This window comes from Pristis pectinata, chromosome 8 (genome assembly GCF_009764475.1).
Source record: "Pristis pectinata isolate sPriPec2 chromosome 8, sPriPec2.1.pri, whole genome shotgun sequence".
In the NCBI taxonomy this organism is placed as follows: domain Eukaryota; kingdom Metazoa; phylum Chordata; class Chondrichthyes; order Rhinopristiformes; family Pristidae; genus Pristis; species Pristis pectinata.
The window spans coordinates 47,642,502-47,661,405 of record NC_067412.1 but is presented as its reverse complement, the minus strand read 5'-3'; the positions used below and the strand labels follow the sequence as shown (position 1 = coordinate 47,661,405).

The 18,904-nt window shown below is 39.0% G+C and overlaps 1 protein-coding gene across 1 annotated transcript in view; it reads right to left on the bottom strand.

Moving 5' to 3' along the window:
• Positions 1-14,917, bottom strand: part of LOC127573780 (transmembrane protein 182-like) — a 69,138-nt gene extending 54,221 nt beyond the window's left edge. Inside the window, exon 1 of the mRNA XM_052022286.1 lies at positions 14,782-14,917. Within this exon, the coding sequence (XP_051878246.1) occupies positions 14,782-14,917 (136 nt within the window). The remainder of the gene's footprint in view (positions 1-14,781) is intronic.
• Positions 14,918-18,904: the final 3,987 nt, after the last annotated feature.

Sequence of the window (18,904 nt, the reverse complement as noted above, 5' to 3'; positions counted from 1 at the left end):
AACTTGCCTTGAATCCATGAACTCTGACCTTTTCGACCATATGGGACCTAATGGAATCCATGTAAACCACACCCACCACACTGCCTATCCTTAGTTACCTCTTCAAAAAAACTGAGAGGGTCTCCACCAACAGATCCATAATGACTATCCCTTATTCCTTATTAAACCCAGCCTTTCCAAGACCATAAGACCATAAGATATAGGAGCAGAATTAGGCCATTCAGCCCATTGAGTCTACTCCGCCGTTCAATCATGGTTGATATTTTTTTCAACCCCATTCTCCCACCTGCTCCCCATAATCCTTAACCCCACTTACCAATCAAGAACCTATCAATCTCTGCCTTAAATACACCCATAGACTTGGCCTCCACAGCCCTCTATGGCAACAAGTTCCATAGATTCACCACCTTCTGGCTGAAGAAATTCCCCCTCATCTTAGTTTTAAAGAGACGTCCCTTTATTCTGAGGCTGTGCCCTCGGATCCTAGACTCTCCTACTAATGGAAACATCCTTTCCACATCCACTTTATCCAGACCTTTCAATATTTGGTAGGTTTCAATGAGATCCCCCCTGAGCTCCATCGAGTACAGGACCAGGGACATCAAACGCTCTTCATATGTTAAGCCTTTCTTCCTGGGACCATCCTTGTGAACCTCCTCTGGACCGTCTCCAGGACCAGCACATCCTTCCTTAGGTACAGGGCCCAAAATTGCTCACAATATTCCAAATGTATTCTGACCAATGCCTTATAAAGCCTCAGCAGTACATCCTTGTTTTTATATTCTAGTCCTCTAAAAATGAATGCTAACATTGCCTTCTTTAGCACTGATTCAACCTGCAAGTTAACTTTGAGAGAATCCTGAATTACAGCTCCCAAGTCCCTTTGGACCTCTGATTTCTAAATATTTTCCCCATTTAGAAAATAGTCTACACCTTTATTCTTCCAACCAAAGTGCGTAACCCCCCACTTCCCTATGCTGTATTCCATCTGCCACTTCTTTCTCCACCCTCCCAACCTCCGTGACACCACCAGTTCCTCCACCTATCTTGGTATCATCTGTTACCAACACAGTGTCATCAGTTCCTTCATCGAGATCAATAATGTATAAAGAGAAAAGTTGCGGACCCAAAACTGAGCCCTGTGGAACTCCATGGTAGATTAATTTTACCTTACATAGTTTTTTAAAATAATTTTACTACTGCTGACATTAGACCAATTTGCCTATAATTACCTGCCTTATCCCAACTGCTTTTCTGGAATAAAGTTACTGTATTTGCTGTCTTCCAGTCATCTGCAACCTCACCAGTAGCCAGCAAAGATTTAAATATCTCTATCAGGGGCCTCATCAATCTCCTCCCTTGCCTCACGTAGCAGCCTGGGAATCCTCTCAACCAGGAACCCTGAGGAATTTTCTACCTTTAGTCATTGGAGAGGAGGATGAGGGGAGACATGATAGAGGTATACAAAATATTAAGAGGAATAGATAGAGTGGACAGCCAGCACCTCTTTCCCAGGGCACCAATGCTCAATACAAGAGGGCATGGCTTTAAAGTAAAGGGTGGGAAGTTCAAGGGAGATATCAGAGGGAGGTTTTTCACCCAGAGAGTGGTTGGTGCATGGAAATCACTGCCTGGGGTGGTGGTGGATGCTGATACGTTGGTCAAGTTGAAGAGATTGTTAGATAAGCATATGGAGGAATTTAAGATAGAAGGATATGTGGGAGGAAAGAGTTAGATAGTCTTAGGTGTGGTTTGAAGGTCGGCACAACATGGTGGGCTGAAGGGCCTGTATTGTGCTGTATTGTTCTATGGTTCTGTAGTTCTATGGTTTATTTTATCAAGATGCCAAATGTCTCTTCTTTTTTAATTTTAACATGCTCTAGAATTTCACCATCCCCAAAAGAGCTCTCCAATGACAATATCTTTCTCCTTAGTGATACAGATGAAAAGTATTAATTTAACACTGCACCCACTTCCTGTGGCTCCACACATAATTTGTTCCTTTAGTCCCAAGTGGGTCCTACTATTTCCCTCTCTACCATCTTGCTCTTAAGGTTATAAATACCTTGTGATTTTCCTCAACTTTAACTGGCCTTTTTTTACCCTCATAGAGTTATAGAGTAATACAGCACGGAAACATGCCCTTTGGCCCAACTTGTCCATGCTGACCAAGACGCCCATCTAAGCTAGTCCCATTTGCACATGTTTGGTCCATATCCCTCAAAATATTTCCTATCCATGTACCTGTCCAAGTGTTTTTTAAATGTTGATATTGTACCTGCTTCAACCACTTCCTCTGGCAGCTTGTTCCATATACCTGCCACTCTGCATGAAGAAATTGTCTCTCCCCTTTAAATCTTTCATCTCTCAACTTAAGCCTATGCCCTCTAGTTTTTGATTCCCTTTCTCTGGAAAGGGGACTGTATACATTCAGCCCCTCGAGGTTTTATACACCTCTATAAGGTCACCCCTCAGTCCCCTTTGTTCCAAGGAATAAAGTCCTAGCCTACCAATCTCTCCCTGTAACTCAGGCCTCTAGAGTCACAGAATGACACAGTATGGAAACAAACCCTTTGGCCCAGCTCATCCATGCCAAACTTGGTGCCCACTATGCTGGTCCCATCTGCCCATGTTTGGGGCATATCCCTCTAAACCCCTCCTCTGCATGTACTTATCCAAATGTCTTTTCAATGTTGTTATTGTACCTGCCTCAAACACTTCCTCTGGCTGCTTATTCCGTATACCTACCATCCTCTGCATGAAAAGTTGCCCCTCAGGTCTCTTAAATCTTTCACCTCTGGCCTTAAACTTATGCCCTCTAGTTTTTAGTTCCCCTTCACTGGGAAAAGACAATGTGTGTTCGCCCTATATATTCCCCTCATGATTTTATACACCTCTATAAGATCGCCCCTCAATCTCCTATGCTCCAAGGAATAAAGTCCTACCCTGTAACTCAGTCCTGGCAGCATCCTTGTAAATCTTCTCTGCACTCTTTCCAGTTTAATGATGCTGTTCCTATAAACAGGGCAACTAAAACTGTACACTATACTCCAAGTACAATCTTACCAACGACTCATACAACTGCAACATAACATCCCAACTCCTCTACTCAGTGCCCTGACTGATAAAGGCCAGCATATCAAACACTTTCTTCATCACTCTGTCTACCTATGATGCTGTTTTCAACAAAATATGTCCTGTACTCCTAGATCCCTCTGTTCCACAAAACTCCCCAGGGCCCAGCCATTCACTGTATAAGTCTACCCTGGTTTGACTTCACAAAATGCAACAATGAATTGAAAGCCATTTGTTAATTCTCAGCCCACTTACCTGGCTGATCAACATGCCCCTTTGATAGCCTTCTTCATTGTCTATGCCACCAGCCTATGTTTGCAAGCCTACGAACCGTACTTTGGACATTCACATCCAAATCATTTATATAAAAGACAAACAACAACTGATCTCTTAATGTCTCAAGTTGAAGATCCATCATCAAAACTGGCTTGAAATGATGATTTTGTTACTCTTTCCATGGATGCCATCTGACCTGATGAGTGTTTCCGTTTCTGTTTTTGCAGTCAGTAGGACTCAGAACTCCAGTGACCTCGATTCATTGCTGACCTTGGGTGCTCTCTGTGTAAAGTATGCACATTCTTCCTGTGACTGTGTGGGTTTCCCCTGAATGCTCTGCGTTCAAAGAGTCACAGAGAGATACAGTACAAAAACAGGTCCCTCAGCAAACTGAGTCCAAACTGACTACCCGCTGACTTCCTACAGCATTTTGTGTGTGTGACTACCACATTCCTTCTGTTTGTTGCACATCCCGAAGATATGTTGGTTGGTAGGTTGCAAATGTAAATTCCCCCTGGTGTAGGTGGTCATGAGCAAATTAGAGAGGGGGGATTAGTTGATGGGACTATGAGAGAGAATGGGTTACAAGGAAATGAGTGGGGGAATGGGATTGATGTGAATGCTCTGAGATCCATCAAAGAGTTGATGGGTCAAATGGCCTCCTTCTGCGTTACAAGTTGTAGTATGAGAGCACATGGCTGTCACGTGACATTAACAACACTGACCCCTCTGGTCGGAAGACAGCATTGCTTATCGGATCAGAAGTGACACCACTGTCAATCAAGGTTTGGCTCCACCCCACCCATCAGGTGTGGGCATAGGGATTGGCCTTGGAGATCACCTTTGTTCCTGAACCTGTCTGACCATTGGTCTTGGTAAACACCTTTGTCCTTGACATCGAAGCCATTGGCCTGTCTAAATTACCTGGCCAGGCTCCACCCAGCCTTCCAGCACTATAAAGGGTGTTGCACATTCCTAGCCCTTCCTCTATTGACTGCCCCAGGAATAGTGAGACAATGCTGCAGAGACCACTGGTAAAAGGGTGCACCGCCATGTGGTTTGAGAGTCTCTTAGTCAGATTCCAGGGAGTTTTAGAGCTAATGCTTGTTTGGGTTAAGGTATTCAGGCATTGAAGTGTTTATCCCTTGATAAGCTGTACCTTGTTTATTGTGTGTGTGTATCTCATCCTTGTTGTGATTCCCCCTTCATGTTTGTGGTTCACTGTGAGTGTGCATCTGTTCCTGTTCATTCTGTTCCTGTGTTTGCCTTTGTGATTAAACTATTTTTAAAATCCAAAGCCTGTGTCCAGAGTCCTCCATCATTAAAATTCCAAAAGAACCTTTTCACACAACACAAGTGAATATGAACAGTGGTGGACAAATCATTTAGGGCAGCATTGCAAGTGAACAAAGCAATTACAATTCTAATAAAAAAAATGACATTGTTTTAGAAGTTACCAAGTTATGTTAAATTTACCAAGGACAACAGTTAAGCTGCTCTTCAAATTCAACACAGACTCTGATCTCCTACCTTCCAAAGGACATACAAAGGGTTTGCAAGGGTGTGCCAGAGCTGATGGCCATTGAGTAAGATCAATATGGCTAAGGTAAATTGTTTTTGGAAAGCAGAACTCATAAGAGTGACCCCATAGAAGTATTTAAAATTATGAATGAATTTTTCAAGTAGATTTAGAGAAAAATATAACACTTGTGGGAGAATCCAAAACTAGAGGTCATAGATGCAAGATAATTACTAATCAATCCAGCAAGATGAGAAATTTCTTTACTTGGAGAATAGTTAGAATATATTACTTTCTATAGGGCAGTAGATAAGTATAGGAGGCATAGGGATTAGAAAATTCTGTTGAACGGTCGAGGTAAGATCTATTGAAAGGAAAGAAGATTATGTGGAGTATAAAAACTCCAAACTGTCTTCATTAGCCAAATAGCCTTTTTCTATATAAGTCTATGTACACCAGTATATATTTCAGGAAGTAGATTCTAAGGTAACAGAGGATCTCCTCTTTGGGAATCAAGACCACTCAGTTCCACCTCAATTGCCTGTACTTTATGGCTGTAATTCCTTATCTTCATGTCCTACAATAAATTCCAATTTCTGAGCCAACAAGAGAAGCTCCATTGAAAATCTAGTCCAGATTTGGAAATGATTCTATTTACCAAAGATTAGATAGTTTGATACTGGTTAGGCAACACTTGGAGCACTGTGTGTAGTTCTGGTCTCCACACTATAGGTGATTGCACTGGAAAGAGTGCAGAGCCCATTAAATATGCTAGTTCCAATCAATAGGCAATTACCATTTAGATTAGTGACTGATTATTTTATTTATTTAGGTGTTAAAATTACCAAGAAGTATAAGGACATATTTAAAGTTAACTTTTTACCTTTAATTGATCATGTTAAACAATTGTTTACTAAATGGTCCCCACTGTCCTTATCACTGGTTGAATCAATGCAGTTAAGATGACTATTTTACCTAAATTTCTGTATCTATTTCAGGCGGTTCCAACCTTTATCTCTAAATCCTTTTTTGATATTATTGATTCTAAAATTCGTTCATATATATAGCAGAATAAAAACCCAAGATTAAGTAAGAAATATTTACAGAAATTAAAAAAGGACAGCGGTATGGCTTTGCCTAATTTTAGATTTTACTATTGGGCAATTAATATTCGAAATTTAATCTTTTGGACACAAGATTTAGATGTAACTCAATATCCACGATGGGTGTATCTTGAGCGTGAGTCAGTGCAAGGGTTTTCATTGGTTTCTATCTTATGGGCCTCGCTCCCCTTTGCACTTACTAAATTGAATAAACAAATGATTAATCCAATAACTAAACACACAATACGAATATGGTTTCAATTTCGTAAATTTTTTGGATTGAATAGATTTATCTTATCAAGTCCTATTCTATCTAATTTTTTCTTTCAAACATCTAGAATTGATCTAGCTTTTCTTTTATGGAAAACGAAGGGAATAACATGATTTTGTGATCTATTCATTGATAATTGTTTTTTGTCTTTTGAACAGTTGTCTAATAAATACAATTTGCCTAGATCACATTTTTTTTAGATATTTACAGATTAGAAACTTATTAAACATTACTCTACCTACTTTCCCGATATTACATCCAATTGAAATTACAGAAAAAATTTTAGGTTTTAACCCTTATCAGAAGGGCTTGATAGCAATAATTTATGATTTGATTATGAAAATAAGTTTAGAGATACTGGATTAAATTAAGAATGAATGGGAAAGAGAAATTCAGATACCTCCACTTGTAGAGACATGGAAGAAAATTCTTCAATTAGTTAATACCTCTTCAATGTGTGCTAGACAATCTCTAATATGGTTTAAGGTGGTTCATAGGACCCATATGTCTAAGGATAAGGATATAAATCCTATCTGTGATAGATGTAATTCAGAGGTGGCTTCCCTGACACATATGTTTTGGCCCTGCCCTCTTTTGGAAAAGTATTAGAAATACATTTTTGATATAATTTCAGTGGTATTGAATACTGATTTACAACCACATTATATTACTGCAATTTTTGGGTTACCAATGATGGATTCTGGCCATTTATCTGCCTCAGTTTGTGTATGATTGCATTTGTTACATTAATAGCCAGAAGATCCATTCTATTTAAATGGAAAGATCCTAAACCTCCAACTACATTACAATGGTTTTCCCAAACTTTATCATGTTTAAACTTAGAAAAAATTAGGAGTGGTACTATTAATCCTTCGGTTAATTTTGAAGAAACTTGGAGTCCATTTATTCAGCGTTTTCATATGATGTAAGCTGACCTTTCTGAATCCTTCTCAATAATTTTCTATTCGAATATAGAGGAGCAGAGTTAATGACAATTTTTTTTTAATCGATGAAGTACGACAGTCCAGCTTTTGTTAGTTTTTGGTTAGTTTTTGTTTATTATTACCATTCATTTTGTTTTTTTACTTTTTTTAGTTTGGGGCTTTTTTTCTCATATAATCAAATTTCTTTTAAATCTTTTTCATGTTCAATTATCAAGAGATTGGGAAATTCAGATTACATATTTAACTCTATGTTTGTATACATTAACTGTTATTATTGTAATCCCGATCTCTTTATATCATGTGTATAATTACTATTATGTATATCAATTTGAAATTAATAAAAAGATTGAAAAAGAAAGGAAAGAGTGCAGAGGAGGTTCACCAGGATGTTGCCTGGATTGGAAGACTTTAGTTATGGGGAGAGACTGGATAGACTGGGCTTGTTTTCCCTGGAGTGATGGAGCCTGATAGAAGTGTATACAATTATAAGGGGCATAGATAAGGTAGATAGTCAGAAATCTTTTTTCTCATGGTAGAGGTATCAAAACAAGAAAGCGTAAGATTAAGGTGAGAGGAAAATGTTTTAAAGAGGATTCGAGGGAAAGTTTATTTACATGGAGAGTGGTTGATATCTGGAACTCACTGTCAGAGGTGGTGGAATCAGATACAATCAGTACATTTAATAGACATTTAGACAGACACTTAAATAGGAAAAGTAAACAGGATTTGGACCTAATGTGACAAATGGTTTAGTGTAGATAGTCAAAAACATTGACGTGGATGTGATTTGCCGAAGGGCCCGATTCTGTGCTGTACATCCCTGTTGCTCTTCAACTCTACTACTGTAGATGTTATTTACAGAGATGGAGTGTGCTTTAGTGTTCCTCCAAAAGAAGAGTATGCTGTACAAAATTCTTGCCTGTATTTCTACACTGTCTTCTGAAATACTAGGTAACTTTGAATAAATACTAGGTAACTAGGAATAAATTCAGGGAATTGCAACATTGGGCCAAACCATGCAGGATCAGGCCCTCTATTCAGACACACACCATCCCCATTTATCTGGGCCAGCTATGGAGGGATAAATGAGCTGAGCCTTCCATTTGGGAGAGTCTGGCAAGGAGTAGCATGGACTCAGTGGTAAGTTGTTCTCAGGTATGGTTCTGTTCAGCCCACCCTGAAACACACTATAACAGGGGGCAAAGCTAAGGGGCAAACCCTCATATGCTATAAGAGTTGTTAAGACATTATAACAAAGGATTTAAAAACTACTTAGATTCTTCCAGATAATTAAAAAAATTTAATGCATTGAAGCATGAAGCAGTAAATTATATACTGAAATGCAATAAAATAAAAAAATAAATAGATTTGTATGGAACATAGAAGAGTATACAAGATGATAAGAGGCATAGATCAAGTGGACTAAGACTTTTTCCCAGTGCGACAATGGCTAACACAAGGGGACATAATTTTAAGGTGATTGGAGGAAAGAATAAGGGGCATGTTAGGGGTAAGTTTTTTTACACAAAGTGGTGGGTGCGTTGAATGCACTGCCGGCAGGGGTTATGGGGGCAGATACATGAAGGACATTTAAGAGACTCTTAGACACATGATAGAAAAATAAGGGACTATGTAGGAGGGAAGGGTTAGATAGATCTTGGAGCAGGATAAAATGTCGGCACAACATTATGGGCCCAAGGGCCTGTACTATGCAGTTATGTTCTATATAGCAAAGGAACCTGCCCTTCAGCCCACCATGTCTGTGCTGACCAAATTCAACTAATCCCATCATTATACAGTAAGTATCGTCCAAATCTCCAGTCAGGTAAGTGGGATCTCTGACTCTACACCTCTGCTGTAGACCACACAGAGTACTGCTGGAAAATCCCAACACAATTGAACTCCATTGGTGGATCCATCTGGAGTCCAGTGATGGAATGAGATGTCAGATGTGCATGGTAACAGATGTGCTGACATCTGTCACTCATCACATAGCAGATCTACAGCACAAATCTGGATCTTAATTATCCAGGAGCATCGGAACACCAAGAGTTCTCTTCAGAACTGTTGGCCACAGACAGCAAGATTCATTATTTGTGTGCAGTTCTGGTCACCATACCAGAGGAAGGATGTGATTAAGCTAGAGAGGGTGCAGAAATGTTTCACAAGGGTGCTGCCAGGACTGGAGGGCTTGAGTTATAAGGAGAGACTGGATAGGCTGGGACTGTTTTCCCCGGAGCAAAAGAGGCTGAGAGGTGACCTTATAGAGGTTTATAAAATCATGAGGGGCATAGATAAAGTGGATGGTCACCATATTTTTCCAAGGGTAGGGGAGTAAAACGAGAGGTTATAGATTTAAGGTGAGAGGGAAAAGATTTAAAGGGGGCCTGAGGGGCAAGTTTTTCCACAGAGGGTGATGAGTATGTGGAACAAGCTGCCAGAGGAAGTGGTAGAGGTGGGTACAATTACAACATTTAAAACATTTGGGCATTTACATGGATAGGAAGGATTTAGAGGGATATGAGTCAACCACAAGCAAAGGGAACTAGCTCAAGTAGGCACTTTGGTCAGCATGGATAAGTTGAATCTATGACCCAGTCTTTCATCCTGGTGAATAATGAATTGTGTTTGTGACTTATTTACGTTGTTATCAAAGCCAGAGGCACCTTTTGCTATTAGGACATGTCAGGTTGGTACTGGGGGGTCCATTTTCTGTACCTCACATGAAAGTTGCTTTGGATTTCAGAAAACGATCATCTTTCACATGATATAATGAATCAACTGTAAAGACATACTCAGGCCCCATTGGAAGGAAGGGAAACATCCTCCTTACAAATTGAAGCATATTTGTACAACAATACTGCCTGAATAACCCCAATGTGGAAGCTTTGAACAATGAACAAGCATTAAAGATGAGAAACTGGTTTAGAAAAAAAAACAATATTTGCTTCCTTGATGTAATTTGGGAATAAGATGTGTTCTCATGTTTCATTATGACATAAAAGACCATTCAGCCTATCAAGTCAATGCCAGTTCTCAGGGCAATTCTATCAAACCCATTGCTCCACTGATTTCTCTGTAACCTATTTCCTCACACATGCCCATTAACAATACCTGACTCTCCCAACGTCTTGTGCTTGTTTTTTATTGTGTGCCCTTTTCTGATGGAAGTCTGGCTCTTTGGAAAGTTGGATGGACAGTCCATGTTCCATTTCAATGTAAAGTGACTGCTATTTCCCTGCCATGCAGCACACACATGATAACATGATAACACTCAACATTGACTTTGAACATCATTAACGTGTGTTTCTTTCTTGACCAAAAAATGGATTTAAAGGACATGGCCTGAAGGCTTCCTTCTTCACTACAGTAAAACAAGAAGCAAATTATGTGCAGATTAAAAAGTTTCCATTGGACATTGTTTTACACATCTGATTCCCCTGCATTGATTTCCATGAGCCACTCTTTTGCAAGCAGGCAACACTAATAAAATGTTGCAACATGTGTGCTTTAGATGCTGCCTTCTGTGGCCCTAACGATCACCGATACAGCTGCATGGTTGCAGAATGAGCCTTCCCATTGACTGGGGTGCCCTATGACATACCACAGTGCAGTTTAGTCCTACCCCCTGATTCTCATCTCTTCCCTCTTCTTTCTCTAGTTTTCCTTATCACCATGGTACCCCATGGTAGTAAACTCAGGAAGACCTGATTTGGTGATGGACAAAACACAACACCCATTCAACACATCGGTTTTAGGACAGGATCTCTAAAGATTTCCAACAACTATGCTTACACCTTGTTTCCATTTATTGTTAAATGCTTGATGGATTATCCTTTCTGGCCATGCAATTGAAATGAATTTTTATAGCAGTTAAAAGCTCCCCTTTTGTTGGACAGGTGATGTTTAGTTGACGATAGACCTCTATGTAATTTCTTGACTCAATACTTGACCGGACTTCATTTTTCTTTTTAACTAATTTTACTGAAGAAATCTCCAGTGGGATAATATGGGATACTTTTAAAGCATACATCCGTGGTCAAATTATTTCATATTCTGCTGGATTGAAAAAACAAACTAATAATGAAATGTGTATATTGGCTGATAAGATTAAAGAAATTGATAAAAAATATTCTGATGCTCCTAATTTGGAGCTTTATAAAAAGAGAACAAAACTTCAATTACAACATAGTTTACTATTAACATCTCCAGTCAAATCAATTACTTAAAACCAGAAGTCAGTTTTATATACATGGTGACAAATCTGGTAGATTGCTTGCCAATCAATTGAAAGCTGCTTCAACTAAACGTCAGATTATTAAAATTCGTAAACCAGATGGTAACTATACAATGGACCATGAACAAATTAATAAATCTTTTCAAGAATTTTATACTTCTTTATACCAATCAGAATTCCCTGAGGATTCTACATTAATGCATGAATTTTTAAGGGACCTGAAGACTCCGAAATTATCATGTAATGAATGTTCAATATTAGATGCACCCATTTTGGAGGAAGAAATAAAGAAGGCAATTTTTTCAATGAATTCAAGTAAAACACCTGGTCCTGATGGGTACACAGTCCAATTTTTTGAATCTTTTTCTGATCTTCTCTCTCCCTGGTTAGGAAAAATTTTTAAAGATGCCCTATCAGTGGGTAAACTACCACAATCCTTTTATGAAGCTACTATTTCTTTAATTCTTAAAGGATAAAGATCCCACTGAATGTGCATCTTATAGACCCATTTCTTTATTAAATGTAGATTCCAAAATATTTTCCAAAAAATTGGCTTCTAGATTAGAAAAGGTTCTTCCACAAATTATCTCTGATGACCAGACAGGATTTATTCAGAATCGTTATTTACATTTTAACATTAGGAGGTTAATGAATATTATATATACCCCCGCATCTAAAATTCCATAATGTGTTATTTCATTAGACGCTGAAAAGGCATTTGACAGAGTCGAATGGGAATATTTATTTAGTACACTTGAGAAATTTAATTTTAGTCCCAATTTTATATCTGTGATCAAATTGATTTATCACACACCTATGGCTTCAATACTTACTAATAATCAGAGATCCCCTTTGTTCAGGCTTTTTCGAGGTACTAGACAGGGTTGCCCTCTAAGTCCTTTATTATTTGATATTGCTTTGGAACCCTTGGCAATTGCCCTTTGGGATTCTTTTAACATATTTGATATCACACGTGGACAGGGGATTCATAAGGTATCTCTATATGCAGATGACTTGTAACTTTATATTTCTAACCCGGAGGAATCCATCCCTGCAGTATTATCACTGCTTGCTCAGTTTAGCGTTTTCTCTGGTTATAGATTAAATCTTAATAAGAGTGAACTCATTCCATTAAATAGGCAATTACCATTTAGATTAGTAACAGATCATTTCATGTATTTGGGTGTTAAAATTACCAAGAAGCATAAGGACCTGTAAAGTTAACTTGTTACCTTTAATTGATCACGTTAAACAATTATTTACGAAATGGTCCCCATTATCTCTATCATTGATAGGCCAAATTAATGTGGTTAAGGTGAATATTTTACCAAAATTTCTATATCTATTTCAGGCGATTCCAACTTGCATCCCAAAATCTTTTTTTGACACTATTGATTCTAAAATTCTTTCATATATATGGCAGAATAAAAACCCAAGATTGAGTAAGAAATATTTACAAAAATTAAAAAAGGATGGTGGCATGGTTTTGCCTAACCTTAGGTTATATTACTGAGCAATTAATATCAGATATTTAATTTTTTGGACACAAGATTTAGATGTAATCCAATGTCCTGAATGGGTATACCTTGAATATGAATCAGCGCAAGGATTTTCATTAGTTTCTATTTCAGGAGCCTCACTCCCTTTTGCACTTACTAAATTGAGTAAACATGTGATTAACCCAGTAGTTAAACATACAATATGAATATGGTTTCAATTCTGTATATTCTTTGGATTAAATAAATTTAACTTATCAAGCCCCATTCAATCTAATTTTTCTTTCAACCATCCAGAATCAACTTATCTTTTTCTTTATGGAAAATGAAGGGAATAATATGTTTTTGTGATCTATTCATTGATAACTGGTTTTTATCTTTTGAACAATTGTCTAATAAATACAATTTGCCTAGATCACACTTTTTTTCGATACTTACAGATTAGAAATTTTTTAAAAGTTACTATGCCTTCTTTTCCAACTCCATATAAAATTGAAATTATGGAAAAAATGTTATGCTTTAATCCCTATCAGGAGGGCTTGATAGCAATAATTTATGATCTAATTATGAAAATACATCCAGAGACACTTGATAAAATTAAGAATGAATGGGAAAGAGAACTCCAGATACTTTTACCCACAGAGATATGGAAGGAAATTCTTCAATTAGTTAGTACATCTTCAATGTGTGCCAGACACTCTTTGATACAATTTAAGGTGGTTCACAGGACCCATATGTCAAAGGACAAGTTAGCCTGTTTTTATCACCATATAAATCCTATATGTGATAGATGTAATTCGGAGGTGGCTTCCCTGACACATATGTTTTGGTCCTGTCCTCTTTTGGAAGAATATTGCAAGGACATTTTTAACGTTATTTCAACTGTATTGAATATTGATTTACAACCTCACCCAATCACTGCAATTTTTAGGTTACCAGTGATGGAATCTGGCCACTTATCTGCCGTATGATTGCCTTTGTTACATTAATGGCCAAGCAATCTATTTTGTTTAAATGGAAGGATCCAATACCTCCCACCACTTTTCAATGGTTTTCTCAAACTATATCATGTTTAAACTTAGAAAAAACTAAGAGTGGCACTGTTGATTCTTCGCTTAAATTTCAGGAAGTTTGGAGTCCATTCATTCAATATTTTCATATGATATAGATCCCTTTTCAATAATCTTTGAATTTAGAGGAGCGGAGTTGAAGACATAATAATGCTCTTTGTTCATCAAGAAATATCAGTCCAGATTTTTTTTCTTTTGAATTTTTTTTTAGTTTGTTTTGTTTTATTACTTACAATTTTTTTTCAATTTGGGGTTTTATATATAATAAATCTTCTTCTTTCTCCTTTTGGATTTTTTTGTAATATATTCATTTACCAAGAAACCATGGGGCCTAGAATATATTTTTCATTCTTTATGACTATATGTCATGATTGTCCTCCCGATCTCTTTGTATTACGTGTATAGTTACTGATGTTATATGTATTAATCCGTATTAATTTGAAAATTAATAAAATGATTGAAAAAGAAAGAATACTTGACCAGCCTTTTGTCCAAATTAGTAAAGTGAGAGAGTAAATCTGATGGAAATCAAATGAGATTCCATCTGTTGCTTATCAGTTTGAAGTGCAATCTATTGATTATCAAAAGTACAGCCTGGATTTTACAGAAATAGGAAGATGGTCTTGGGTTGCCCTACTATACTGTTCTGTGATCATAAATTTGACTCCTTCAGTGTACCTTGTCTTGTTGCAGTGACTTCTGGCCATACTGCATGTCAACATTGCATATAACTTGAACACCAAATGCCTCCAACTCACCAGTGTAGGAGATGTGGAGCCAGACTTCCCACTCTCAGAGCTCTGTTCATACACGTCACAGTTCTCAGTCGCTAGGAGCCAGTAATCCGTCCCAAGCGCCACCAAAAAGAGAAGTAGCCCAATAGCTCCGATAAACCCACCAACAAAGGCAACTACCTTAACTTTCATGGTCAAATTAAACTTTATAAGTAGAATGAAGTTTTAGCAGCATGTGCGCCTGTGTGTGTATGAGAGAGAATGAGATGGCTATTTTAGGACGTAGATCAATTTCATTTTGTAACTGGTGTAAGTTTCAGAGTGGTATGCCTCAACATTTATTAAAGTAAATGACCTTGCCAGATGAACAGATGACAATGAAGAAAATGAAACTGCTGGTGCTAAAAAGGGCACTAACTTATGGTTGAAATGCTTCTTCATTCAGCTTCCTTTCCAAAAATAGTCCAGAAGCTAAAGGCACCAGTGGTGAGGAAAGTTAGTCTAACTCCCATAAAATGGAATTTTACTTTCTCACAAGCGCCTCATGCCAGTAATCTGGTTCCCATGTGTGATCATTCATAGGGAAAAAATCTGGTATTGCAAATGCCACAGATCATTGTGTTCCTCCCTCAGGATTCAAAACAAGTGTGTAGCTTACTTGGAAGGGAAATGGGAAGGCAACTTAAGCCCAAATTAAAAACTGGAAGTGATTATAAATGACATTATTACATAAGCATCTAACAGAGCAACCTTAAATTTCTCTCTCGATTAATTTAGTGGATGCTCCAACTGGACTATTTCAAATGAATTAATCCTGCTGTTAAAATAGTCTGTGTTTGCTGTCTAAGTTATGCATATCAACAATCAAGCAACCATCAGCTGCTCATTTAAAGGTTGTTGAGAGGGGAGGGAATGAAAAATGGACTTTAAGTCACGTCTAGCCAAAGGTTTTGGGGGACAATTCCTTGCCCTCTGATGAAAGCTTGTGATTAGAAATGATTAAACTGAAACATTGGCTCTGTTTCTCCTGCCACAGATGCTGCCTGACCTGTTGAGTATTTCCAAATTGTCTGCTAAATTTTCAGCTTCTAACCAATTTGAGAGAGAGATTTGGCTGTTATCATCAGGATCGAAGCCAGTTGGCTGGAACTGTTAGCCAGCTGTAAGCTATAGTGTTGCCCATTAAGATTAAGAATAAGATATCTTTATTAGTCACATGTACATCGAAACACACAGTGAAATGCATTTTTTCCATAGAGTGTTCTGAGGGCAGCCTGCAAGTGTCGCCACGCTTCTGGTGCCAACGTAGCATGCTCACAACTTCCTAACCCGTACGTCTTTGGAATGTGGGAGGAAACCGGAGCACCCAGAGGAAACCCACACAGACACAGGGAGAACATACAAACTCCTTACAGACAGCGGCCAGAATTGAACCAGGGTCGCTGGCACTGTAATAGTGTTACGCTAACCGCTACACTACTATTCATGGACCATTCAGAAATCTGATGGCGGACGGGAAGAAGCTGTTCCTGAAATGTTGACTGTGGGCTCCTGTATCTTTTCCCTGATGGCAGTAATACTCACCTGATGTTTGAAATGGTCTGCTTGGAGTGGTCTGACTGTGCTGAAGTATTTTTCCATTCATTTAAAGCCTTGGGTTCCAAGATTTTGCTTCCAGCCTTGGGTGTCCCAATGCTCCTCCAGGAAAAATGGAGGTCATGTGAAGGGAGGTGAGGATGAGCTTTCAGCATGAAAGTTTAGGGAACCAATCTTTCACCTGAACTTAAATGAGGACAGATGTGTGTGATACCTTCAATTCAATAATTCAACTGTGACTGAAATCTGCTGCTGTCAGTTACTGAGGGAGGTGAACATGCAGGGCCATGGCAAAGAGCAGGGAACAGGGACCGGGATTGTTTTTACAGAGAGCTAGCATGGACGATGGGCCGAATGTATAAATCAAGAAATAATGAGGATTATAAGAAGGATTCAATAAGAATTAATCTTTGTAGGAAGTGGATAAATGATATTAGCAAAGAATGCCTTGAGAATGAGTTTAGATTTCACCCAGCAGGAGACGGGACTCGGAGTGAGAGGCTAAAGTTTCAAGCAGGTAAGTCTCAGGACTTGTTGATTTCACTCAACAGGACCCTACAATTGGCACATCTGCAAATTGTTGGTTAATAGCTGATTAGCTAATTAGCTCATTGACACAACCAATAAAAAGAAGTCAGGGTCAAGTGAAGTGGCCATTTTGGAGTGGACAGTGTCAACGTAGAGGAGCTGAGGCTTTAGCGTGAAGAGGCGGAGTAATTGGTCCAAGTTTTAGAGAGTGGAAAGCAGCTCTTTAGGAAAAAGGCTTAAGAGAGAAGGCGTAGGTAAGATCAGGTAAGGTTTTTTGTTTTATATTTGCTGTTATCATTGATTCAGCTTTGGTTCAGGAAGCTTTGGTGATCAGAGGCTAAGGTGGCATTCAGGTGAGGTCTTTTTTTTTTCTCTCTTATTCCACAGTTACAGTAGTGAAATGACAGTCAGGGCAGTGGTATGCTCCTCTTATAGGATGTGGGAAGTCAGGGAGACCTCCAGTGTCCCTGATGTCTGCACCTGTGAGAAGTGCATCTAGTTGCAGCTCCTTAATGACTGTGTTAAGAAACTGGAGCTGGATGAACTCCAGATCATTTGGGAAACTGAGGAGATGATAGGCAGGAGTTACAGACAGGCAGTCACACCATGGTTGCAGGATGTAGGTAGCTGGGTAACTGTCAGGAGAGGGAAAGGGGATAGGCAGTCAGTACAGGGTACCCTTGTGGCTGTTCCCCTCAATAGCAAGTATATAGTTTTGGATACTTTTGAGGAGGGTGACCAACCAGAGGAGAGCCACAGTGGCCAGGTCTCTGGCACTGAGTCTGGCTCTGTGGCTCAGCAGGGGAGGGAAGGGGACTGGAGTAGTGATAAAAGATTCATTGGTTAGGGGAACAGGTAGGAGATTTTGTGGACGAGAATGAGACTCCCGGATGGTATGTTGCTTCGCAGATGCCAGGGTCAGAGACATCTCGGATCGAGTCCACAGCATTCTTGAGCGGGGAGGGTGAGCGGCCAAAAGTCGTGGTCCACATCAATACCAATCAGGTAGGCAGGAAAGGTGACAAGGTCCTGCAAAATGAGTTCAGGGAGCTAGGTGCTAAGTTAATAGGCAGGACCTCCAGTGTAGTGACCTCAGGATTGCGACCTGTGCCACGTGCTACCGAGGCAAGAAATAGGAAGATAGTGCAGAATGGAGAAGGATAGGACTAGTTCTTAGGTTGAGATTCTAAATTGGAGTAAGGCCAATTTTGATGGCATCAGAAGGGATCTGGCAGGTGTGGATTGGGATAGGCTGTTTTCTGGCAAAGAGATGATTGGTAAGCGGGATGCTTTCAAAAGTGAAATATTGAGTGTACAGAATCTGTATGTTCCTGTTAGAATAAAAGGCAAGACTAGCAGCTTTGGGGAACCTTAATTATTGAAGGAAATTGAGGCCCTGGTAAAGAAAAAGGAGGCACATATCAGGTATAGGCAGTTAGGATCAAATGAGGTGCTTGAGGAATATAAGAAATGCAAGAGAATACTTAAGGGAGAAATCAGGAGGACAAAAAGAGGACATGAGGTTGCTCTGGCAGACAGGGTGAAAGAGTATCCCAAAGGTTTCTATGGTTATATTACAAGGGTAGCAAGGGACAAAATCAGTCCTTTTGAAGATCAGCGTGACCATATATGCATGGAGCTGAAAGAGATAGGGGAGATCTTAAGTGAATTTTTTGCATCTGTATTTACTCTGGAAATGGACACAGAGACTATAGAACTGAAGCAAAAGAGTAGTGAGGTCATGAACCATATCTGGATTATGGAAGAGGAAGTGTTGGCTGTCTTGAGATGAATTAAAGTGAATAAATTCCCAAGGCCTGACAAGGTGTCCCCTCGGACCTTGTGGGAGGCTAGTGCAGAAATTGCAGAGATATTTAAAACAGCCTTAGCCACAGGTGAGGTGTCAGATGACTGGAGGATAGCTAATGTTGTTCTGTTCTTCAACAAAAGCTCCAAGAATATGCCAGGAAATTATAGGCTGGTAAACCTGACATCAGTCATGGGTAAATTATTGGAAGGCATTCTAAAGGACGGGATATATAAGTATTTGGATAG